This window comes from Spinacia oleracea, chromosome 4 (assembly GCF_020520425.1).
Source record: "Spinacia oleracea cultivar Varoflay chromosome 4, BTI_SOV_V1, whole genome shotgun sequence".
In the NCBI taxonomy this organism is placed as follows: Eukaryota; Viridiplantae; Streptophyta; class Magnoliopsida; order Caryophyllales; family Amaranthaceae; genus Spinacia; species Spinacia oleracea.
In genome coordinates this window covers 137142381-137155521 of record NC_079490.1, presented here as the reverse complement: position 1 = coordinate 137155521, position 13141 = coordinate 137142381, and the positions used below count along the sequence as shown (strand labels likewise).

Sequence of the window (13141 nt, the reverse complement as noted above, 5' to 3'; positions counted from 1 at the left end):
CCCATATGAGTATATAAAAGACAAAAGGTCCTCTACAGAGCCAAACAAACTTCAGATCTCAAATATAACCTATTTTATATCAGCATTAAGGCAGCAGCAAACTGTTTTACAAAGACCAGGAGATATTCTGAAACTAAACCAGAAATTCACAGGCAAAGCTAATTAATTAATACACATAAAAAAAAAAAAAAAACCCAATTCAGACAAACATAAAATCCAGGGGAGTAGCAGAGAATAGCACCAAGACTCCATTTATAAGCCAGCCAAGCTCCAGCTCATGTTGATAGATCTCCCTATACCAGCTAAGCCTTTTCTACATAGCAAAACACCAGAGTAAACAATGAATTCCCTTATTCTTCTACACAACAAACTGTCACATTATTAACGGTAACAGCATGTAAGAAACACAGAGCAACAAGCATATTCTAATAAAATAAACCACATGTTTTCTTCTTCCTCTAGTTGGGATTCGCAGGTATAGCAACATGCAATCATCATTTTAACTCTTTGGAGTCAGAAATGTGTACCTGCTACTCAATAATCACACCCGTATCCCAGGCATCAGATCAGGCTGTCGCTGCACAAATAACAGTAACGTTAGCACACAAGGGAATCTATTACTATATACTAAAAGAGACACCAGGAATGACACGTGTCATTTCCTGGTGCAATTTTTTCTTAAAAAGTGTATCTGTTTTATTTTCTTTTATTTTCATTCTTTTTTATCAACCATTTATGTATGGAAACAAAATTTAGTTTATAAACTATGACAAAAATAGATATGACGTAATCTATTACTATATACTAAAAGAGACACCAGGAATGACACGTGTCATTTCCTGGTGTGATTTTTTCTAAAAAAGTGTATCTGTTTTATTTTCTTTTATTTTCATTCTTTTTTATCAACCATTTATGTATGGAAACAAAATTTAGTTTATAAACTATGACAATAATAGATACGACGTAATAATAATAATTCTAAATTGGTAATATTTTAGTCAAATCGCTATATTAATAATGAAAAATATACTAGCACTCAATATTTTGGTCAAATTACCATATTAGCATTTTAAACGAGTATGCACATTTCCTGGGCAAATTACCATATTAGCATTTTAAATTGGTAATATGCACATTAGATGAATAAATTTAAACGAGTATGTTAAAAATGTTATAACTATGCAGTAGTTTGGAAGATAATCCGTTAAATAATTTGTGAAAGAAATTATCAAAATCCGTGCGTACACGGGATCTAATCTAGTAAATGGTAATTCTATGTCAGTAAATCAGTAATGGCATGAACACTGAAATATAAGGTTGAAATTGTTGCCCAGGAAATGCAAGCAACATGATTTCCCTGATGATTAGGTTGAAGATCAGCTAATAGGTCTTATATAACTCTGCCAAACTAGGCAGGCTGATATGGCTCACAATTTCCCATTACAATTTACAAACCTAGGCAACGTCAGACGACTCTAGCAAAGCTTCAATCAAACTTTTTTTGCAAAGTCAGGATTTTCAAAACCCTAAAACAGGATAACTTAGGAAACCTACCTAGGACTATTAAAATTTAATGTCCCTAAATTTCAACATCATATAAATTTAAAAGCTGTGATACAACGTTACACAATATAAGAATACAATTCTTAAGAACAAACAATTCTATCCTCTTTGCGAAACTTGAAAATCATAAGAGGTGACGCTTCTCAAGAGCCAATCCACGTTTTCTGATAGACAAAGCATTGCAGGCAATTTATAAACACGTATTTGTACAACTTCAAGCTCCTCAAAATATTACACCAAAGCAAAAAAGAACAAAAAACAAAAAAAAAACTAAAGAACTTCTATACCTCCTCGAAGTGATGACCTAGGATTCTGGATAGTCTACTCTATCACATCTCACAACATACTGTAAGAAGCTAATGTGTAAGATTCAACAGTCTAAATCTAAGGGCACAATACAAATTAAAAACCAACAATGAAGCTTCGAACCACACAACTTCATAATCCCAAAGAAATAAATTCCAACCGCAGTCCTTAAATTTGACAAGCCAACCCACGAAAATCCAACCTATGACTCAAATTATGGCATTGAATCGTATTAAAAATGTATGTTATACAAAGTTAGAAAGGTCTACTGTGGGTGCATATCAGCATATCCCACGGTTGGACATGGCTACTTAGGAGTTTCTCATCATCTGTTTCGAGTGTCAAACGACTCAAACCTCAATCCCCGATCTCCATAGGGTTACAGAATTCTAGAGAATATGATCAAGATCCAGGTAACAAACAAATTCATAAGGCAATGACCCTCATTTACCCAATACTTTAAGGGGCTGTTTGGTTCACTGAATTGGAATGGATTGGTACAGAATCTCATACCAGGGGAGTATGGATTCAAAATCTCATACCAATCAAAAGTTGTTTGGTTGAATCGTGGAATGGATTTCAAATCAAATTCACAATGTTTGGTTCACACTTGGAATGGATAATCAAACCTCCAAAGTTAAAAAATTTAAATGATTTGTACAATAAGTCCAAAAATGATAAATTTCAAAAATATCAAGTGAAAAAAATTAAAATCGAGTGCCACTGTATCCACCAGACATGCGAAACAACAACTAAAAACAGAATTAAAAAATAATAAACGGAAAATGGTATCTCAATTCCAGCAATGACTTGCAACAATTCCAAAAAAAAAAAAATCAAAAATCAAGTGCATACTCCATTGACTATCCGGAAGAAACAAAATGGAAAACAACCTCATCTCATCTCCATAATCCACGATCAAATAATTCAACAGTAATCAAAAACCCAAACTCATCAACGATGACGGTGGCCGGCAAAGAGGAAATTTCTGACTGGTGGCCGGCGAAGAGATGACAGTGGCCGGTGAAGAGTAAATGTCTTCAGTTGTTGTTCCTCTCTCATGTAAGTTAAAATTTGTAACAAAGGTGGAATGGATTGTGAATCTTAGGGGGAGAGGTGGGTATAAGATTCCAGGGGATAGGGGTGAGATTAGAACCCCCTTGGTATGAGGTTCCATACCAAAAGCGTCCAACCAAAAATAAAATGGATGGAATGGCCAATCCATTCCACAGCCCTAAATTCTTGAAAAGGCCAATGGCCTTGTGATACCTCCAAAGTTTCAACCAACAAAACAGCAGTATGATTATGACTACTGGAGATGATTGGGCCGGCCCAGTGATACCTAATTCTCTAATCACCCCACGAACCGCGAACCAAATAAACGAATCATAACATGAAAATGGTACAATGTTGGTCTAATTAGCAAATTAGGTAGCGAATTGCGTACCCGTATCCAGTCTCATACTAGCGAATCAGGTAACAGTGGGCCGGCCCAAACACCAATTTAGTACTATAACCGCAAAAGTTAACTAAAATGTTGGTATTTGCAGTTTACCAAATACTCGTTCCTATTAGTAGAACATTAGGTCATATTTCCCTTGAGATTATTGGGGTAAGGTAGTCAACAAGTATACGTCTGTCCCAGTCATCCCACTCACCCACTCCCCACCAAAAAGCCATTCAACTAAAACGAAAGAAAATAGAGGACTCCATAAAAAACACCAAAACAATGATATAGTAAACTATGAGGGTGCACACTTCATCTTGCCATGACTAAATAGTTGAATCAATCTGCAGATAAAATTGATTTATTTCAGTACAGGTGAAAGGCAAATAACATAACAGTTATCAGATGCTTATTGTCCAAATCAGATGTCCTCTTGGGCCTCTTGGCAATACTATAGAACTTTGTTTCCTTCAAGGTCCTTACAGAGAATTGAAGAAGATTATTCATGAAGATATAGTTGGCATGGCTTTGCCATGCATAAGTCGTACGTTATTTGTTTTGTTTAGGAGTAAAGCTTTCCCCTTATTTGCACCCAAACATAAAATAGCTTAGTTTTCTAACACCGGAAGGAGAACACCACCATTTCAATGCATGGTTTTGACTTGAAAAGTTAACCAGGCATTTTGTTCAAGTCACTCTGGCTTTTGAACAAAATAGGCTATGGACTGTACATAAAATTGATAAAACCATCAGCCCCTTGCAATAAATCACGGCAGTTGACATAGTAAATATAAAAAGCGTACAAACTTTTGACTGCACAAACACACAAAAATAGCATAAAATCCAATGCTAAATCCAATTCAACCACAGGGACAATTCGACATTAAATGGATTGGAAATCAAAAGACCACCAAATTATTAAAGTCCATACGATATTTCTTACCTTTGCGTTCATCTGAAGCATCATGGTACTCTTCCTCTTCATCAGCTACCACATTTTCATCTGCCTCGGCCACATCAACCATTGCATCATCTCCATCATTTCCATCCTTCTCATCAGGATAACGGACAACCACTACAGGACAGACACAGTGGCGAACACAATAATCACTGACACTCCCAAGCCTACCATTGCTTCCTCTCTTAGATGCACCAAATCCACGGCTTCCCATAATTACAGCATTAAAACCCAGCCTCTCCACCTCCAAACACAATCTTTCCTTCATGTCATGGTCTTTAACAATATGAATTTTATATGGCACCTAGAACAGTAAAGGATATTAACAACATCAGCCCTAATTTCACTGCTTGATAAAATCTTAAAACTAGAAACGATAATACCAATAATATAAAAGAATTTGATTCAATATCGAACAGAAAACATATTAATCTTATCTCAGATTCCACATAAAAATCTCAAAGTCAATGCAGAAACATAGAATTTTAAGTCAACGGCTTCCTAACTTGGAATTGATCTTTTCCCCTCTTAGATGCCCAGAGTAATTGCTTATGACATGGGGCATAAACTATTACCAGACAGAAACGGACAACAATTCAAACATTGCCTAGGTGCATACCGTAGCTGTTTCTACGAATAAAACAAATGCAAGACACAAATAAACCTGCAAGAATAACTGACCCTTACAACGAAAACAAATTCCTAATCAGTTGACAACCAAGAATAAGTCAACATTAAATACCAATACATGTTTATGTAAAGAAAGATACATCAAAATATCTGATCCAACAAGGCAAAATCATCAACAGAGAAGACATCTTCACCACAGTGACACCACCTCCCAACAATTTATTACTGCTTTTTTGGAAGTACAACACACATTCACACCCCCCACCCCCCACGTAAATCTCACTTATACTTCGGTATAATCTGAATTCTGCAAGCTTATGCTTCCTAATTTGTGCCTTCAAACCGTCCAGCAAACTCACCACATCAGGCTCATAATTTGCAAATTTAAAATCCAAATAATTACCCACCACGCTTGTCTCTCACAGATAGAGATAAAGTCCACAAAGAAAATACTAGACAAAGATTACAATTTGATCATCACAGTTTAACAAGACCGAAACTTATGTTATTCACCAAAATGATATTAACCAGCACTTCTCTACAGAACATCAACATTAAGCGGTTTAGAGAAGTGAATCAGGCAGTAATGTACATCTCTACCAAACCATGTCACTAGTCCCCTAAAATTCAACATAGCAGAAATCACAACTGCAAAAGTACGGTTTCAAATTTCGCAGAACCTGTAACTCATGAATTTAAACCCAAACTAAATTTACACATACCCATACAACAATTACAAAATCAGAAGCTTCGAAGAAATTAGGCAGATATAAAAACACCTAAAATCACACATTTAACAGAAACCCAAGTAAAGAAGGCATCCTAAAATCCTCCTCACATAAATCACCCACCAGTTAATCAGAACTCCAATATTAGGGTTTTCAGCTAAATGAAATAGGTTTTCTCACAATCACGAACTCCAACCAAACCCAAAACCCCAAACCAGTGAGATTTTTTTTTACAAAACTCCACAATTATATAGGCCATTTCAAAATAAAATAGGGATTTTACACATTCTAATCAATCGAACAAAGAATTTTTCAAAAATAATAACTTTACCTGTACATTTCTACAAAAACCCACATGGTTTATCCTCTAAAAATAAAACTTAAAGAGTTAGGAACAATTGGAACAGCAGAATTATGGCTCGCGAGTTTACAGAGCCTCGAACTCATAAAATTTTACCCCACCAAAATTTACACATGCCCATACAACAATACGACAACAGGAAACAAGAAACTTTGGAGAAATGGGTCTCCAAAAATCAAACAATTTATAAAACCCTAAGCGATAAAACCCCCCTAAAATCCAAAATTAGGGCATTTTCCGACAAAAATTAAATTGGGTTTTTACGCCATCACAAAACCCAAAACTTCCTAATAAATCAAAGAATGAAGAATCCAAATTAGGGCATAATCTTACTAATCAAGAATCCAAAAAACCGAACACAAACCTGAGCTTGAATAAGGGGTTGAGCAAGATCAGCAGCCTTAGAAGTAGTAAAAGCGTCGAAATCATCTTCCAGTTTCTGATGCGACACCTCATTATTATCAGTAGCGCCAGCAGCAGCAGAGAAATCGACGCAACCCCAATCAGCGCCGTAAAGCACAGAAGTAGGACGAACATGAAGAAGAACAACTGCATCACCAGGACGAATGTAGTGGTCGACAGCCCATTTAACCGCGAACGCACTTTCGTCGCTCAGATCCACCGCTATCGCTATCTTCCTCGCCGCTCCTGCCGTAGGTGTCTCGGCGGCTGCGCCTGTTGCGGTGGCAGTTGGGGTTGAAACGGTCACTCTTGGCGATGATGTGCTGCTTGTGGGTGCTGCCTTAACACGGATTGGTGGCATTTCTGGGTATGATTGGCTTTCTGGGTTTTGGTTTTGTTGATTCGTTGCCATCTTTTCTCGATTGTCTGGGTTTTTTTTCTTGGAATTTTCTTGATTTTTGCTTGTTTATAATTCTTCTTTGTCAAATGGAATCAAATGGGAGGTTAAGTCGATATGTTACGGCAAATTGGCAATATTTAAATTTCTTTATGTTGCCAAAATTTTTGTGATGATTTATGGGCAAAATTTAGGGGGAATTTTCAACTTTGGGCTGTTAATATTGATTCGGTTAATGTGAGTTGGAAGGGATATCGCTTAGTTGGGCTAAAATCTAATTTAGTCAACGATTTGTCATTGACCTCCTGGTGAATGCTCATCCTAAGAGCATCAATCATAAGGTAACTCTTATTTGCCACCTCTTAGTTCCTTCTCTCATCCACATCACCACCATCTCTTAATAAGAGATATCCATCAAAAACTTAAGAAATAGACTATCTCTTATTTACTACTCCGTATCTCTTAACTACCTTTTTACATATTTTTCCTTTTTAAAAAGAAACATAAAATCACAAAGTAAACACAAACCTCCACCTCAACCCCACTCTTATTTAGAGGATGTCTCAATCAACCTCTAAATAATAAGAGGGGGTTAAGAGTTACCACATTTTATCTAAGAGCTAGCTAACTCTTAAAGAAAGAGAAAAGTTAAGAGGGGCGAAGAGATAGCTAGTATTGATGCTCTAATCTTTATTATATAGAAGTCAACTAGCATAATACCCGTGCGATGCACGATATATATATATATATATATATATATATATATATATATATATATATATATATATATATATATATATATATATATATATATAATATATTTTCATTAAATCTAAATTATATAAGCCGCTATTTCAGATAGCGGTTTACCTCTTTAAACCGCTATTTCAGATAGCGATTTATTGTAGATTTTATAAAAAAAAATTAGACCGACTTTCTTGCTGACGTGGACGGTAGAGTTGGAAACAAGTGAAAAAGTAGCGTATTTTGGGAATTTACGAATCATCAAACAATATTGAAGGAAATCGCTCACATATAGATAATGTTTAATTTTTCTCTAGAAGAACTTTGCGAAATAATTTTTTCCCTTACATATTGATTGATGTTATAAGATGCATGTAGTATCGCAATTTTATTTTCCATTTACGTTCGCACGCATTGCGTGCATATAAGACTAGTCTTGAATATTCTGAGATGATATTTGATATTTCATCTTATTTCTACTTATTAAGAAATGATAACTGGCATTTCATCTTATTTCTACTTATTTAGAAATAATAACTGGTATAGTCGTGCAATGACGATTTATAATATGATCGAATATTAAATTTGTATATCTAAATTATAGCTATTGACAATTATCATCGAAATAGAGTTTATAGATAATCTTTTTATTAGAACTAATGATCGATAGATCTGTTACTGCCTCTATTATGTGTCTTATTTATTTAACAAATTGAAAGAAAAAAAATAAGGGTACATTGATAAATTTATGTTCTTCCCCTTTCATAACCCATGTATAAAATAAATTTATTAGCATATGCTCTTTACTTTGATAGTCATACCCATTTAATACTCCCATATCATCGACTACATCATTACCGATCATTTAATAACTATCCCCCACCTTATACTTTATTCAGCTAAATAAACTTTGAAGCGGGATGAGGCTGGTCCCTCAACACCTGTCACCTGTACCTGCCTAAAATTCTCATCCCCATGCCTGTCACCACGATAGGTACGATACTAATCCCGTCCTAAACCCCGCCTCGCAGGAGGAAAATAAAATTAGCCCCTTTCAACACCAGTCCGTGTACCCACACCTGCCTCAAACCAAGCCATATAGACGAATGGACCCGACATTATTTTTTGATAAGAGAGTCTTGAATTTTAAAACTCTAAGAGTGTTTGACAATTTGGTTATCTTATTATACGGATTTTTCATGAAATACCCTTGAGTTTTGGTGTACTTCACCAAACGCCCATCAAGTTTCGATAATACATAAAACACCCCTATTCTAAAACTTAACAAGTATCCTTATGACGTCAACCCTAATTAACCTAATTAATCCACCTATTAACCCATTTTCCCCAATTAATCTACTAAACTCCTAATTTACCCATTTTTTTTCTATTTCTTTTTTCTTCTCTCCTCCCCCCCCCCCCCCCCCCCTTCCTTCTACCAGTTTCTTCATGGCTGCCAATTTCCTTAACCCCTCAACTTCTCTGAAACTCCATTTTTGTGTTTGAGAAGATTGAAATTGAAGAGAACAAGAGGAGAGAGAAAAAACCGATTACAATTTTTTGTTCTCCATCTTTTTATGTTTCCTGACAACAAATGAACAATATTCATATTCTCTCTCTTCGAGCTTCCATGGCAACACCCAACACTTACCACTCTTCTTTCTCATAGCCTCTACTACCAGCCTACCAATAACACCATAAGAGAATTTGTTTTAATAAATTATGAAGAAGCTTAAAAATAGCAGTACAAATCATAAGAACATCAATTAAGGACAATACATTACCAACAGCAAGACGCTCAACCAATAAGATGCCACTCTCAGCCCATCCTCCTTAATTCAAACACTTCAATCCAAAAAACTCAAATTCAAAATCAGATAACTCCTAAAAAATAATTTAATAAAAAAATTACAAAAAAAATTGCCGCCATCTTCGTCTTCAACTAGTCGAGGTATTTCCGATTCCGGCTTTCAAAACTTCGTTATTGTTGTTGTGTTTCTATAAAATTCGCCTAAATTGGTGTTGCAATAACCTCACTCTTGTTGCTGATGATGTCGATACCCATCATCACCTCCAAATTGAATTATTTCCCTTCCTTGATTCGTCGATCAATTGAGTTTTTTTTGTCTTTCAATGGGGTTCACAATGAAGGAAGGGGGAGGGGAGGAAGGTGACATTGGGAGCTGAGCCATGGTTAATGGGATAGGGGTGATGGTTGGTGGTGATGGATTCAGCAAAGAGAGAGAAAATAAGGGGTCGAATAATAGTTGTGATGGTTGGCTGGTTGATGAGTTCTTTCTGGTAAGTTAATGGAAGAAGGAAGGGGAGATAGAGAAGAAAAAGAAATGGGTGGGGTAGTGGGTTAATGAATGGGTTAATTAGGTTTTTTAATGGGTGGGTTGATTAGGGGTGTTAATTAGATATTAGATTGGTTAATTAGACGCTAATTGGTTTATTATGGGATTGATGACGTCATTAAAGGCATTTGGTGTATTTAGTATTGAAATGGGGCTATTTCGTGTATTCAATTTTGGAATAGGGGTATTTTATGTATTATCGAAACTTGATGGCCGTTTGGTGAATTAAGCCAAAACTCGGGGGTAATTCATGAAAAATCCGCTGATTATATTATTCTTAGAACACATATATCTCATAGATATTTTCCTAATTAAAATTAATGATGGACAAATTTATTATTTCCCCATTCGGTGTCATATTTATTTTTAAAAAGAAAACAAATAAGGGTACATAGACAAAACTATTCATCCCCACTCATCACGAGTGCCAAACCTAACCCTAGACGCCTGGACCATACATTATTTTTTGGTAAGAGAGTTTTGAATTTTAAAATTCTATTCAAGAGCAATTGACAATTTAGTTGTCTAATTACATTATACTTTAGACACATATATTATAGATATTCTCCTCATTAAAATTAATGATGGATCTTTTTTTTTCCTCATTTGGTGTCTTATTTATTTATTTTTTTAAAAAACAAATAAGGGTACACAAACAAAATTATTTTTATCTCCATTCATCACTTGTGTCAATCACAGTGTTATTCTCATCTACCCTTGACTTATATAGTCATACCTACTTAAGCATTTTATATGCACATGATTACTCGAGCACTTAACATCTACTCCACTATTTACTTTATTCAGCTAGTCATGACTTTGGGGCCCGATCGGGGTCTCCACACTCGTACTCGTCTAAAATTCTCATCCCTATTCCCTTCACCACGATAGGAAATTAAGGTACTCACCCTCCCAATCTTCTTCTTAACAGGTAAAAAATAAAATGCACGCCCGTGTAGGGGAATACAGTTAAATATAATAACATGTGCGGAACAATCCCCAAAGCCAGGAAACATGTATAAAGCACAGATTAAGCAAACTTACATTCGAAGCGTGTTTTCCACAATAATCTGTCAACGAACACGAACAAAGAACTCCACTTTTCGTTCCTCTACTTGGTTCACCGACACGTCAGATCCGTCTTGATAATCGTAGCTTAGACAATTGATCAACATACTTTGCTTTTGGGAAGAACTCACTTTGGAGGCACAGAGAGAATTAGGGTTCTCTGTGTCTCTAGGGTTTGAGCAATATGAATTGTGTGTGTTGGAAACAAGGATGTAAGGTTATATTATTAACCTTACTAACCGACCAAGCTAAGAAGCAAGGCCGGCTAGCAAGCCGTGCGAGCCAAGCAACACGGACCGCACGCCCGCGCCCAGCGACACACTGCAGGCCGAAGCCCACAGCGCGCGCGCCGAGCAGCTGGGCCGTGGGCCTTGCTCGCTCGTCGCTGCTGTGCGCTATTTCTTGCTGTTGTGTGCTCGCGCCCAAATGGGTTGGCCTTGCTCGCCCTTGCTCGCGAGCTTGCTGGCTCGTTGGGCCTTGCACGCTTACGTACTTGGCTCGACGGGACGGCAACTCCGATGCCCTTCGTATTCGCGATTTAATATATTTCCGATATATTATTTATCGTTTCGTATACGACGAATCACCGTCGTACGATACGATTTATTCGTGTCGCCTAGCTTACAAATATTCGCGATACGATATACGATTCCGACAAAGGTCGTATCGTATAATACGTTTCCAACTAATTCCCGAAAAGCTATTAAATGAATTTCCGATTCATTTAATCCGGTGATCTGTTACGTGTCATTGGTGTGACCTTGTAGGTTCAGTCAAGAGTAAGTTGTGAGTTCAATATCCATTAGAACTCACTGATCGGAAGCATTGCTCCAGCTAGCTGTTTCGATCACTTGATCTCACTGAATTAATTGTTCGCAATTAATCTGAACCTTGGTATTAAACTTAATGCACCTTGGGTGACGGACATATTTCCTTCAATCTCCCACTTGTCATTCAGACTAGTGTGCATCCACATTCCTTTGTCACTTAGTGTTACTTACTGAACATAAGGTAAGATCCAAGCCATCCTTATTAGGTCCAGAAGTGTTTCTCGGATTACAGAGTTCAACTGTCAAACTTTTGCAGAAGGTTAAGCCTAACCATTCTGAGCACGACCATGCATTTTGCAGTATCTAACTCTCCGAGAGGCCTTGTTACACAACAATACCATATCCTATCAAAGATAGGAGGACAATCCATTCTTGCAATCTATGAACACTCACTTTGATTCATAGTACGCCCAATAACTTCTTTTATAGCCTCCTTTTACGGTGCGACGTTTAGCTAGCATCAAAGCGAACTAATTCTCAAACGAGCAGACATAATCTCTCATGTTCTGAGGAACGGTTTCTAATCACCATTAATGAGAACTACCTATGACATGACTTTAATCTCTTAAAGTGTTCTCATGGTCAATCCGATACAAGATCCAAAAAGTATCTATGCAAAAGATTCTGACGTCCAGTCACTCTAGTTCAAGAAACAGAACTAAGTAATCTACTTGCAATCTAATCTTCATTAGTCATTGGTCGTCCACCTTTCAATGACCTGGATTAGGGATCCTTTGTGACTTCAATATTCAAGTTCACTTATGGGTGTTTCTTTGTCAAAGAATCCATCTTGACATCCCATTTGAATGATTTGAATCACATGGACTTATCATTTAATTCTAAACCACAATTAAATGAATATGAAATAAATAAATTTCATAAATATGAAATGGTTAAACCAATTGTTTTAAACATAGATATAACAGATGTTCTAAAACAATACTTAGAAAATCAAAGCCATTCTCCAACATGCTTGATTCCCATGGTTGCTACATGTGCGTTGTGTTTCACTTGTGGCAACGGTTTAGTCAATGGATCCGCGACGTTGTCGTCAGTTCCAACCTTGCAAATCTCGATTTCCTTTCTTTCAACGATCTCTCGAAGTATATGAAATCGCCACAGTACGTGCTTGGACTTTTGGTGGCTCCTAGGCTCCTTTGCCTGGGCAATGGCTCCGCTATTGTCGCAATACAAAGCCACTGGTCCTTTAATGGAGGGGACAACACCAAGTTCTTCGATGAACTTCCGAATCCAAACAGCTTCCTTTGATGCTTCTGAGGCAGCAATGTACTCGGCTTCAGTTGTAGAATCCGCAATAGTGATTTGCTTAGCACTTTTCCAGCTTACTGC

The 13141-nt window shown here is 36.7% G+C and overlaps 1 protein-coding gene across 2 annotated transcripts; it reads right to left on the bottom strand.

Annotated features, from left to right (window-relative positions):
* Positions 1-50: 50 nt before the first annotated feature.
* LOC110775473 (universal stress protein PHOS32) lies at positions 51-7020 on the bottom strand. 2 transcript variants are annotated; one of them, XM_021980079.2, is made up of 4 exons: positions 6358-7020; positions 4260-4578; positions 528-577; positions 51-308 (listed from the first exon to the last, which is right to left on the bottom strand). In XM_021980079.2, the coding sequence occupies exons 1-3, from the start codon at positions 6805-6807 to the stop codon at positions 567-569; spliced, it is 780 nt and encodes a 259-aa protein (XP_021835771.1). In that variant the 5' UTR covers positions 6808-7020; the 3' UTR covers positions 51-308; positions 528-566. The 2 variants fall into 2 exon arrangements, with proteins under 2 accessions (XP_021835771.1, XP_021835770.1); XM_021980078.2 differs by having other exon boundaries at positions 51-313; positions 6358-7019.
* Between the last annotated feature and the right edge of the window lie 6121 nt (positions 7021-13141).